Source organism: Squalius cephalus, assembly GCF_949319135.1.
Source record: "Squalius cephalus genome assembly, chromosome: 6".
NCBI lineage: Eukaryota > Metazoa > Chordata > Actinopteri > Cypriniformes > Leuciscidae > Squalius > Squalius cephalus.
Window position 1 is genome coordinate 10,393,115 of NC_137127.1, and position 11,208 is coordinate 10,404,322.

Sequence of the window (11,208 nt, forward strand, 5' to 3'; positions counted from 1 at the left end):
AAAACATTCTTGTCAGAAGTGGGATTCGAACCCACGCCTCCAGAGGAGACTGCGACCTGAACGCAGCGCCTTAGACCGCTCGGCCATCCTGACACTCTGAACTGTGGGTAATTTTTGGCCCTCTAGTGGTGGTGACTTTATTTTTCTTAGTAATGTAATTATTGTTTCTTTAATGTAACTGTTAAACACAGCCATACAATTTATATTATATCCAGCAATGTATATTATTTAGATTATATACTATATTATAGTGATTTAGAGAGGTTTTTTTGTTGTCCTGTGACATCTAGGGTGGCCATTTTTATAACGGCAAAATTAAGGTGCTAAAAATGCTCTTTCATGCAATAAGAATAATAAGACACTATAGGGCTGATACCAAATCACATAGGCTACATTACAAAATCCATCTTTACACTGCAGAAACGGCACAACATTTGAAGTGGCATTTAGATGCATTTACACTGCAGTTACAATTGCCTAATAATTTTGAGATTATTGTTTTAAATATATTGGTGACACTTTTTAGGGTTTCATTTGTTTTCACAAGTTAACTAAATGAGTTAAAGAACAATAGGCTACTGTTAATTTCAGCATTTACTAATACATTGCAAAGATGGATATTGTGTATACTGAAATTTATGTGATTTGTTATCAGCCGTATAGTGTCTTATTATTCTCATCGCATAAGAAAGCATGAAAAAAGCATAGGCCTACATTTAATAAGGTTAGAAAATGTGCCCTTATACATGTAAAAAAATACCTCTTAAAAACAATTTAGGGGGAAACTATCTAATATAGGCTGTGAAAAAATATCTAAATAGAAAAGTTTATTTCTGTAACTGCTTAGAGGATTATTTTTCAGTTTTTATCCTGGCTTCACTGAATCCTGCAAAATGTCCTTAATTTTGGCGTTATAGAAATGGCCACCCTAGATGTCACAGGACAACAAAAACCTCTCTAAATCACTATAATATAGTAAATAATCTAAACAATATACATTGCTGGATATAATATAAATTGTATGGCTCTGTTTAACAGTTACATTAAAGAAACAAGATAAAAATGAGAAAAATAAAGTCACCACCACTAGAGGGCCAAAAATTACCCACAGTTCAGAGTGTCAGGATGGCCGAGCGGTCTAAGGCGCTGCGTTCAGGTCGCAGTCTCCTCTGGAGGCGTGGGTTCGAATCCCACTTCTGACAACTATTTTTTTTTTTTTGTTAAAAGGTTAACTGGATGGTTCTCCAGGGACCAAAGTCTGTTTCATACCTCACAGAGAGAAGATACCAGCAAAAATAAACGACAACAGCAAAGTTTTACATCTGTCTGCCGCAGAAAAGTGTCTAAAAATGAACTGAGTCAACGAGCGCAATACAGAAATGACCGTTGCAGGTTAGTGGATGATATGTTAAAGAATTATTTTTTAAATATTTTTAGATAACGCAAGTGTTTCAAAGGAAAGAGTGCAATGCATTTTGTATATAGGAAAGAGTATTCTACATAATAAACAGTTTCATATTTGAATGACGAAAGTTATAAGTGTTAAAAGTAGCCATTATCTACAGTGATACTGTTTTTTCACTTGTTTTGTTTGATAAAGTGATAAGATTCAATACCTACAGGAACAACATTTTGCATTTTGTGTGCATTGCTGTTGGGTAGCTTTAACATTCAAAGTCCACCAACATGACCATATATATACTGTGTTGTACACGGTATGTGTGTGTGTGTGTGTGTATATATATATATATATATATATATATATATATATATATATATATATATATATATATATATACGTGTGTGTGTGTAAAATTGTGTTAATTTGTTTTACTTGTAATGCCTGTGTACATGCAACATATCCTCTTCTGTCAATGATTCTGACCATTTAAGTTTTTTAACCCTTAATTGTAACTTCTATTGTTTGCTAGTCTGCTGTTTCCTTTTTTACAAGAGGAAGGGAGAGGGTTCTCACTTTTATTATGCTTACTGAAGTTATTTATTACTTTGTTCAAACAGATTTATCCGCATGATCATATTAAATACATTTTAGGTGTGCAAAGGTGTATGGGGGGAGAGAGAGAGAGAGAGAGAGAGAGAGAGAGGGTGTGAAAGAGAGAAAACTAGGTTGCTTGGTAGTGACAACACCTGCATTACCTGTTCTGGTGTGTCTCCACTCACGTTCAGGCTTTCTTTTTTTTCTAAAGTGACATTTTCATATAATCAACTCTTTTATACTGAGAAGAAATGGCAGATTTTCCTGGTAAGGTCAGCACTCAGACCAGCTCTCAAGAACCTCAAAGAAGTTATGGAATCCTATCGAGTGTTGACATGAACTTCATTAAGAGCATTCCTGGTATTCTACTTTTGGCTGAGATTGTAAGTTGGAAAAACTGTCAATTACATTTTCCATGCTTTATCATAATTATGTTGAAGTGTTTTTTACTCTGTTTTTGCTTTTGAAAACGATTTCTTTCTCCCTTCATACACTCACACCCACTTTTCTACGCTGTTTCTTCATTCTTTAAAAATAATGCGGGATTTCCAGTATGAGAAATATTGAGACGTTGTAGGTGTTGGTTGATAAAACAGAAACTAACCAGGCCCATTTTCTTTGGATTATGGTCATAATGTTTCATACAACTAGGATATTGTGCCGGTGTTCGATTTATTACCACACACAGTCCTGCATGCTTACACAGAGTTTGCGTAGAGGTAGATGTAATGTTTACATTGTGGTACTTGTATTAGGTGTGTTTCACTGATCTATGTCGCTGTGTTATTTAGAAACATTAAAACTAGGTTCAGCTGTACATATGAACATGTAACTATCAAGACAAAGCATACAAAAAAATATTTATCTGACTATGAGCAAACATAAATGACTAATTAAGTTGTACAATATCATTTCTGAATATCAGTATTTAAGAAGATGATTATCTTATCTATCGTATCATTGATTATTGGGTCCGTAACCCTAATAAAATGCTTCCCTCAATACAAATACATAACTTATGTAATTGTTGTTGAATCAGTAAATATAAATGCAATAATATTGAGCTTTAGTGAATATTTGACCTGAGATGTGTCTGTTTTTAGTCTTTATTTTGTGGAGCAAGTCACAGTTGTTGTTTGTTGGTATCTTGTGTCAGACACAGCCTGAAATCTGAGACCTTTATCAGATGAATAATACATCATGAACTTTTGATATTCATTGTACAAATGAATGTCATTGACACCATCTGTTCATAAAAAAATTCTGTATTTGCATTTTCTGTGCTTGTATTTCTTTTTTTAAAATGTATAACTGTGATTGTGAAAACATTCCTGAGGACATACATCAATACTTCCAATTCTAAATATGATATAATAATATCATATAATATAAGATATCTAATGACCATCACCAGGATGATTCACACTCACGTCACTTTCATTTTAAAAGCTCACGTGTTTCAGAGCGTGTATATAGTATGTCATCTAAATTAATTATAACACCCTTACGTTTAGAAAATCCTTAGTGAAAATACTCTAAAAATGATAACTAAAGGTTTTCTTGACTCAAAGGATTAATTTCCCCCAGAATGAAAATTCTGCAATCATTTAGTCACCCTTATGTCCTTTTTGAAACATGTATGGCTTTCTTTCTTCTGTGAAACTCAAGAGAAGATTTTTGGCCCATACAAAGAAAGTCAATAGGGTCCAGTGCTGTTTTTAGACTCCACTGACTTTGTTGTACCAACAATTTCTTTTTTTTCTTTTTTAAATGCTTTTTTGGGTGGACTACACCTTTAAGTGACCGTATTTGTCATTGAAGTTTAACATATGATCATCCTCTGTTCAGGTTGTTGGATTACTGGTTTGGGCGCTGATCGCCAGTACTCCATACTCCTCTGCATCTGCTTATGTCTGGGTCATGATTGTCAGCGTGACGCTGTGGCTTTTGAGCATCGCCCTGTTGGTTGTGCTATTGCTGAGTTTTCATCAGAGTCTACCCTTAATACCCTGGCCTTTGGTGGTGAGACTCTCACTCGTCTCATGGAGGAGATAGCATATTTTAATCAAGACTTTGTTGATCAAATCAAGTTTGTAATGCTGTCTCCCTTTCTTCCTTGTAGCTCATGGTGTTTTACTCAGTCGCAACTGTTCTATACCTAACTGCCTTTTTGGCTAATGCTGCATCCGTTCCTCCGTATTTTTACCATGGTCATCTGGGAACTTCTGCAGTGAGTGAAAACATCTCTTGAACGCACACTCCACACGTTCACACACTATGAGCTTAAAGAGGTGTGTCTGACTGTACACTTCATACCTCATTTCTAAAGTAAAGTAAGGTGTATCTGTAAAGCACCCACTGATAACAGGTCAGGTGATTCAGATGTCAGCAGATGTCAAGACCTAACAAATTACTACCGTTTAAAAGTATGGGTTAGTATGATTTTTTTATATATATATATTTTAAAGAAATTAATAATCAAAGAATCATGAAAAAAAATGTATCATGGTTTTCACCCAAAAATTAAACGGCACAGCTGTTTTCACCACTGATAATAAGAAATGTTTCTTGAGCAGCAAATCAGCATATTAGAATGATTTCTGAAGGATCATGTGACTGAAGACTGGAGTAATGGCTGCTGAAAATTCAGCTTTGCTATCACATGACATTTAAAATACATTAAAATAAAAACATTTATTTAAATAAAAAGAATTTTAACAATATTTTATAATATTTTTGATCAAACAAATGCAGCCTTGGTGAGCCTGAGAGACTTCTTTCAAAAACATTAAAAAATCGTATAAATAAATGTTTGAATGGAAGTTGACTGTAGATAGAGCCTTCTTGGAAAATATTGATTAAAAATGTAAATTGCTACGCCAAAGCATCTAATCTGAAGCAAGACCTTCACTTTAACTGTATAAAGCATGTTTCATTACTCAATGGAATACACAATACAGTATTATAGATCAAATAAAAGGCTTTTAGGAGATGGTAAAAATGTGAAACTGTCAGATGAGTTCAAAAGCACGGTTCTGTAGAGTAGTATGAGTGTTTTATTGGGCTTTAAAAGACACATGGGCCAGAGTCCAGATTAAAATTTGCAGCAAGCACATGACAACCCCATACTGCTCTACAGTGGAGGAGTGTAATCACAATTTATACCTCCTCCATGTGTAAAGGTTAACCGCTTACGTTTCTAAATTATTACAGCATCTTTAAAACTTCATATCTGCTCAATGATTGCTGACATACATATATGTAAAATATCTGGGGTTTAGCTTGTTTTACGGCTTACTCAATGTTCTTAAAGGGTTAGTTGACCCAAAAATGAAAATTCTGTTATATTTACTCATACTGATGTTGTTTCCAACCTGTATGTCTTTCTTTCTACTGTGAAACACAAACTATATTTTGAACTGTTTGCTCATACAATAAAGGTCATTGGGGTCCAAAACAACATTGGACCCTATTAACTTTCATTGTATGGAGGAACATATATATATATTTTTATATATATATTCTTTTGTGAACTACATACATCTTATACTTGAGTAAAATTTGTAAGATCTTCATCATTTTTATTCATATATTTATTTCTTCTTGCAGTTCTTTGCCATAGTGGTGACCCTGTTATACGCAGCTAGCAGCTACTTTGCCTATTTGGGCTGGAGAGGTGAAGGGCAAAACGCAGCGGGGAGTACAGTGCCTGTGTAGACCATCCTCTGATTAACACTGTCATACTCCATTTGAGGACACTTCCAAGAGGATAATACTCAGATGATTTGGTATCGCTGAAAATCCTCTTCAGGAACGTCCGACAACCCTTCTGAATAGCGGTGCCCAGCATAATTGCTAGATGGTTTGTAACATGGACATTGTGTGTACTGAGAGTCATCACCCTTCACGTGCTTTGGAGTCAGTACGATTATTTTTTTTTAAATAAATGAATACTTTTATTCAACACGGAAGTATTGATTAAAAGTGACGACATTTATAATGTTACAAACAATTCTATTTCAAATAAATGCTGTTCTTTTGAATTTTCTGTTCATTAAAGAATCCTGAAAAAAAAGAAGCTTTGCCATCACAGGAATACATCCTGTTTTAAAATTAAAATAGAATATTCAAATAGAAAAGTTGTTTTAAATTATTTATTTTTTTCCCACAATATTACTGTTTTTATTGTATTTTTGATCAAATAAATGCTTCCTTAGTTGAGCATTGGAGACTCCTTCAAAAACTTTTAAAAAAATCTTACCAACCCCAACCTTTTGAATGATAGTGCACTAGTTTTGTAAGATACACAAGCTGACTTGAGCAAATATGTATTTAAGTGGTGAGGTTCTTGCATTATTGTACAGTTATGCTTGAGAATGTAATTCTGAGAATAAAAATGTTTTGATAAAATATGATTAAAGAAAATTTGTATTTATTTCTTCCATACACAGGCTCAAATATTTCTATATATACAAATAATAAACAAATATACACAATTGCACAACATTCATCTAGTAGGAACAACACATTCTATGTAAAGAAGGGAGCAAAAAAGCAGAAATTTGCACTGTATACATCAACAAAACGTATCATTTAAAAAAAAACTCACTTTCACAATATATGGGAGAAATCCAAAACATGGACTCAACATCACATTAAAAAGCATGGAAAACTGTATGAGATTATTTGCATTGTTTCTGGTAATTGTATAAACTTGTTTTTTTTTTTTATCAATGTAATATTTCACCTGGGGAAACTTCAAGCCTTGTGAATGTTAAAAGGGTTTTTCAGAACTGTTGTCATATCAGGCACATTGTATAATACTTTTTTAATGAAAAGCCCTTTTTGATTGTCAAGTGAAAGGAAATATTTTGGTATCTAATGATAAATAAAATGGAGGGGTTATTGCGTGAAAGTATGCAATGGCAGCTTTGAGATGTTGAGGCTCATTAAAACTTTCTACATCAACTTGGTCAGAAACGGAGATAGTGTTTATGCACTGTAGGCCAAAACAAGATATGAAGAACTAATCCAGACCGAGTGGATTTAGTGACAGATCATGGGAATACTGTTAGAGGAGTCTCACTAAATGAGCTGATGGTTAACCTGAATTTTACGTTTAAACATTAACCTAAATTAAACAAAGATTGCCATCTGTCAGTTTAGTATAACAATGAGTGTTTGTTTTGGGATTTGTCAGAAAGGAATTTTCAATGGATATTCATCTTTTTAAAGGGGAGAAATAATTGTTGATTAAGTTCATTTCCATGAAATCCCCATTTTCAATGGTTCAGCTCGATTGTGAGGCCACGCTGGAGGTCAGAGGTGAAGCTGAAGCAGAATTTAATGACTTCACTACTAGTCCAGTACTAACGTCCAATCCTCTACCCTCCTTTTCCTATAAAAAGAAGATTGGGAAAATGAGTTTCTGCCACAGACTACTGGCACATTTATAGCTTTTGTTCATGGTAGTAGAAAAGTAGGCCGAAGTGAACTAAGCAGAACAGCCTTTCTCTTAACTGTAGAAGAATCTGAATACACATTATTTTACATTATAAATCCTATATTTTGAAGTTTTAAGAAAAGAACAGATTTTTTACTTACTGCTCTGTAATCAATGAACATCTCTTTAAAGGCCATAAAGTCAGTGAAAGTGAGCAGCATGTCAAGTATGTCACCTGACACTTCATCTTTGTGCTGTCTAATTGAAAAAAAAAAAAAAAAAAAAGGATTACAAATCAACAGTTAAAGTCACCATTAACCTCCTGGGACCCAAGAATTGACTTTTGTCCACTGTAGTGGACATTATATTTTAGTGGATTTCTCTGACATCATACATGTCACATGACACAACCTGGGTGTCCTGTAAAGAGCACATTCAGGACTTTTCAGAGAAACCAAATGTTTCACCATGAAAACAACTACTCCTTGGTCTTTAAAAATGTCTGACATTAATTTAGTGATCAAATGTAGCACTCTTATGGAAATATGATAATATATTGTAATTATAATTTAAATTGGACTACTTTTCAAATTGCATTTCATAAAACAACATCTCAGGAAAATGTTAAGGGGTTTCAAATAAAAAAATTACTTTCTGTTACAGAACAGGGCGTTGATTTCAAACGTGTCCACTGTAGAGGACATCAGGACTTAAATCATGTTGATCAGGCATTTTGTGAGACACAACAAGTGAATATGGAAATAAATTATACATCACTATTCCTATGAAATATTAGATATTATTATTAAAATGTTGCCAATTATTACTCCAATTATTACACTTCTTTTTTCATTAAATGTTGCTCCAAGAACACATTAATGTGCAAATTAGATACAGTGTATAGATACATTGCATTGAATGGGAATATTAATTTATGGCCATTTCACCCACATATTGCATAAAGTAAAATGGTGTATCAATTAATTCCGTTATTTCTTTCATAACATAGTTGAGAATAATCTTTATACAAATTTTGGTTGAAAAAATCCTGAAACCCCAAAAATTATTGGTGATTGAAAAAAAAATCCCATTGTTTTTGCTTATACATATAATTTCATGTCATTTTATTTTTTAAACAACTTAGTCCTGGCGTCCACTACAGAGAACATAGCATAACGTATGAATAAAATAGTATTTTTCAAAAATGTTTTTTTACCATTTGTTTATTGTGCTCTAAACAGTGTGATGACATGGAAAAAAAAAACTAAATTCACAAAACTTTTTTTTTCTGGGTCTCAGGAGGTTTTAAGGAATCATTTTCAATGTAAACACCTCCATCTAGTGGTAAATTATGTGTATTACATTAAGACATTTTAGACCAGGTTTTTTTAAAACTGGGGTCCAGGGGGCCGCAAAAACAGTGTAAAAAAATATATGTATAAAAAAATAACATAAAACAAAATAAATACATAATAATGTATTTACAACAATAATAAAGAATAAAAAAATAAATACAACATCTATCTGTCCAGTACTATTGTGAATAGGAAAAAGTCATGATGTAAAGTAATATTATTTTACATATATTTGTGATCTAATTTTTTATAGTACAAACTGGGTCTTTACACTTGAAAATATATAGCTGCCCTTTAAATTTTAGGATGGGGGTCCCTCACATCACATTATCATATTTAGGGGCACATGGCATCTAAAAGACTGAAACCCCCATCTGACTTAGACTGGGTTGCTCTTATCTGTATGGTATGAATATATATATATATATATATATATATATATATATATATATATATATATATATATATATTATATTATACTCGGGTTTAGAACAGCTGGTGAATTCGCCATACTTAAGTGAATGGGTGAAGGAATCCATGTTGAATCCAGGAATTCGCTCTACCAACTGCTGTTCCAGATGCTTTTCGAGAATTTCAATCTGAAATCGCAAAAAAATCATAAATGACGGTTTAATATTTCCATCTCAAGAAGGGTCACAAATGTGTGATATAAAAACTCAAAGTATCACGTACATATTCATTAAATATAGGTGTATAGCTGAGCTTATTCTCCTCAGACTCGTCAAACTCAAGGTAATATTTCTCCATGAAAGACTGCTGAAGATATTGGAATTCATCCTCTGTGGAGAAAATGTGTAAGTTACAACTTGGGGAATTTCATGATAACTAGGTCATATTTCACACAAAAAACAAAAAAAAAACATAATAAAAAAGGAGGGAAAAGAAATGAATTATATTAAGCACATTTTTCACATAAATTGATTGGGACATGTTCTTGACAGATATGTAAGAATCACCCTTGTTAAAGATGAATTCTACTAGATTATATTAATGATTTAAAGTTATGGCCATAAATGATTTAATAAAATAATAGATGAATACCCATAATAATGTCCTCGATGTTCCCAATTACCATGTCAAATTCTGCATCAGCATCGGATGATCTGGAGAGACAAAATATTAAGGATGTGTAAATTTGATAAAGCTACTTGCATTTTCACAGAAAACAATCTTTATAACTCACTTTGAAACAGCAAAGTCCTCTTCTTCCAAATTCTGCATGTCAACTATGTTCTCGATGCCACTCAGCAGATCTTTAGGGTTTCAAAGAAAGTTGAGATAATAACGTTACAAAATCCACAGCTAGAATTTTAAATATCCTGCGAACAGTCGCGATAGATATGAAGGCAATCATGAAACTAGTCTGACAGATTTCAGTAAGCTAGCTGGTTGTGGAGCAGGTGCGTGGCTGACGCACTGAAGCTTTAAAGACGCCAGTGCACAGTCAAACGGGAGATACAGTCGAATATTTTCAATTCGCACGTTTATGAATATTTTAAACCAATTAATCACCTGTCTCTTGAGAATCCATCATAAATCGCCCTAACGTTCTTCCTGAAGTCGCTGCTGCCACGGCAACGGGAGAACGCGTACTTGTTCGAAATGTTTCCGGTAGAAACAACTTTCCTTTCATATAGTTCCGCCTATTTGAGTCACAGGACAACCCAACACCAGAAAAATAAGGTATGCTATTTCCGGACCATTACACAGGGTTTTAGATGTTGCGTTTGGCCTTTTCTAAGTAATGTGATTTTGATAAGTCAGGTGATACGCGTTTAAAGTTGAACGAAATTGATAAGATCATACCAAGAGGCAGCACTCAGAAAATAGGTCAAATAATTGTAATAATGACCTACTTATTGTGGAGGGACAAGAAATCATGCCTATTTAGATGCTATCATGCCCTATAACCGGCATCATCAAATATAGCCATTTTGTCTGATTTCGACACACTGAACAAAAATCTATCCTTTTTTTTTTTTAAACAATTTTTTTTATTGAAGATGTAAATGTAAAAACGTACAGGACAACAAAAATAAGTAAAACAAAGGAAACAATGCAATTCCACAACAGCACTTTATACAAAGGCAAAGCCACCCTGCAATGCAATTATTAGATTCACATTTCTAAAATGTATATCTGATGTTTACCGAATATAATTATTAGTTGTATGCCTACTATATATTTATTTTCAATGCAAAATGTCATCTTTAAAATAAAATACCACATTAGATACACTAATCCGTACCACACATCCCAACGAATATATATTTCAATTTCTTCTGGAACGATATTCAATAGGTAAAACAAATGAAGAACTGTTTCTGTAAATGATTTAAAATCGACAAAAACACTTATTTTAGTTCTTCAAACTGTGTTTTATATTTCGGCAT

The 11,208-nt window shown here is 33.2% G+C and overlaps 2 protein-coding genes across 3 annotated transcripts; one reads left to right on the plus strand and one right to left on the minus strand.

Annotated features, from left to right (window-relative positions):
• Positions 1–1,148: 1,148 nt before the first annotated feature.
• pllp (plasmolipin) lies at positions 1,149–6,413 on the plus strand. Of its 2 annotated transcripts, none has more exons than XM_079873739.1 (5): positions 1,149–1,392; positions 2,208–2,379; positions 3,845–4,018; positions 4,119–4,226; positions 5,606–6,413. In XM_079873739.1, the coding sequence occupies exons 2-5, from the start codon at positions 2,248–2,250 to the stop codon at positions 5,711–5,713; spliced, it is 522 nt and encodes a 173-aa protein (XP_079729865.1). In that variant the 5' UTR covers positions 1,149–1,392; positions 2,208–2,247; the 3' UTR covers positions 5,714–6,413. The 2 variants fall into 2 exon arrangements, with proteins under 2 accessions (XP_079729865.1, XP_079729864.1); XM_079873738.1 differs by having other exon boundaries at positions 1,249–1,392; positions 2,246–2,379.
• arl2bp (ADP-ribosylation factor-like 2 binding protein) lies at positions 6,408–10,463 on the minus strand. The gene is made up of 7 exons (XM_079873737.1): positions 10,328–10,463; positions 9,999–10,068; positions 9,857–9,918; positions 9,488–9,594; positions 9,308–9,393; positions 7,601–7,697; positions 6,408–7,394 (listed from the first exon to the last, which is right to left on the minus strand). Exons 1-7 carry the CDS (start codon positions 10,446–10,448, stop codon positions 7,287–7,289), a joined length of 651 nt encoding a protein of 216 aa, XP_079729863.1. The 5' UTR covers positions 10,449–10,463; the 3' UTR covers positions 6,408–7,286.
• Positions 10,464–11,208: the final 745 nt, after the last annotated feature.

What these genes read in the sequence shown, in the direction of transcription:
- pllp (XM_079873738.1), top strand. An exon ending in TTCTACTTTTGGCTGAGATT is followed by an intron (nt 2,380 to 3,844) that starts GTAAGTTGGAAA and finishes TCCTCTGTTCAG; the next exon opens with GTTGTTGGATTACTGGTTTG. An exon ending in GTCATCTGGGAACTTCTGCA is followed by an intron (nt 4,227 to 5,605) that starts GTGAGTGAAAAC and finishes TTCTTCTTGCAG; the next exon opens with TTCTTTGCCATAGTGGTGAC.
- arl2bp (XM_079873737.1), bottom strand. Translation starts at nt 10,448, where the DNA reads ATGAAAGGAAAGTTGTTTCTACCGGAAACATTTCGAACAAGTACGCGT. An exon ending in CATCGAGGACATTATTATGG is followed by an intron (nt 9,595 to 9,856) that starts GTATTCATCTAT and finishes TTTTCTCCACAG; the next exon opens with AGGATGAATTCCAATATCTT. An exon ending in TCCTTCACCCATTCACTTAA is followed by an intron (nt 7,698 to 9,307) that starts GTATGGCGAATT and finishes TTTTTCAATTAG; the next exon opens with ACAGCACAAAGATGAAGTGT.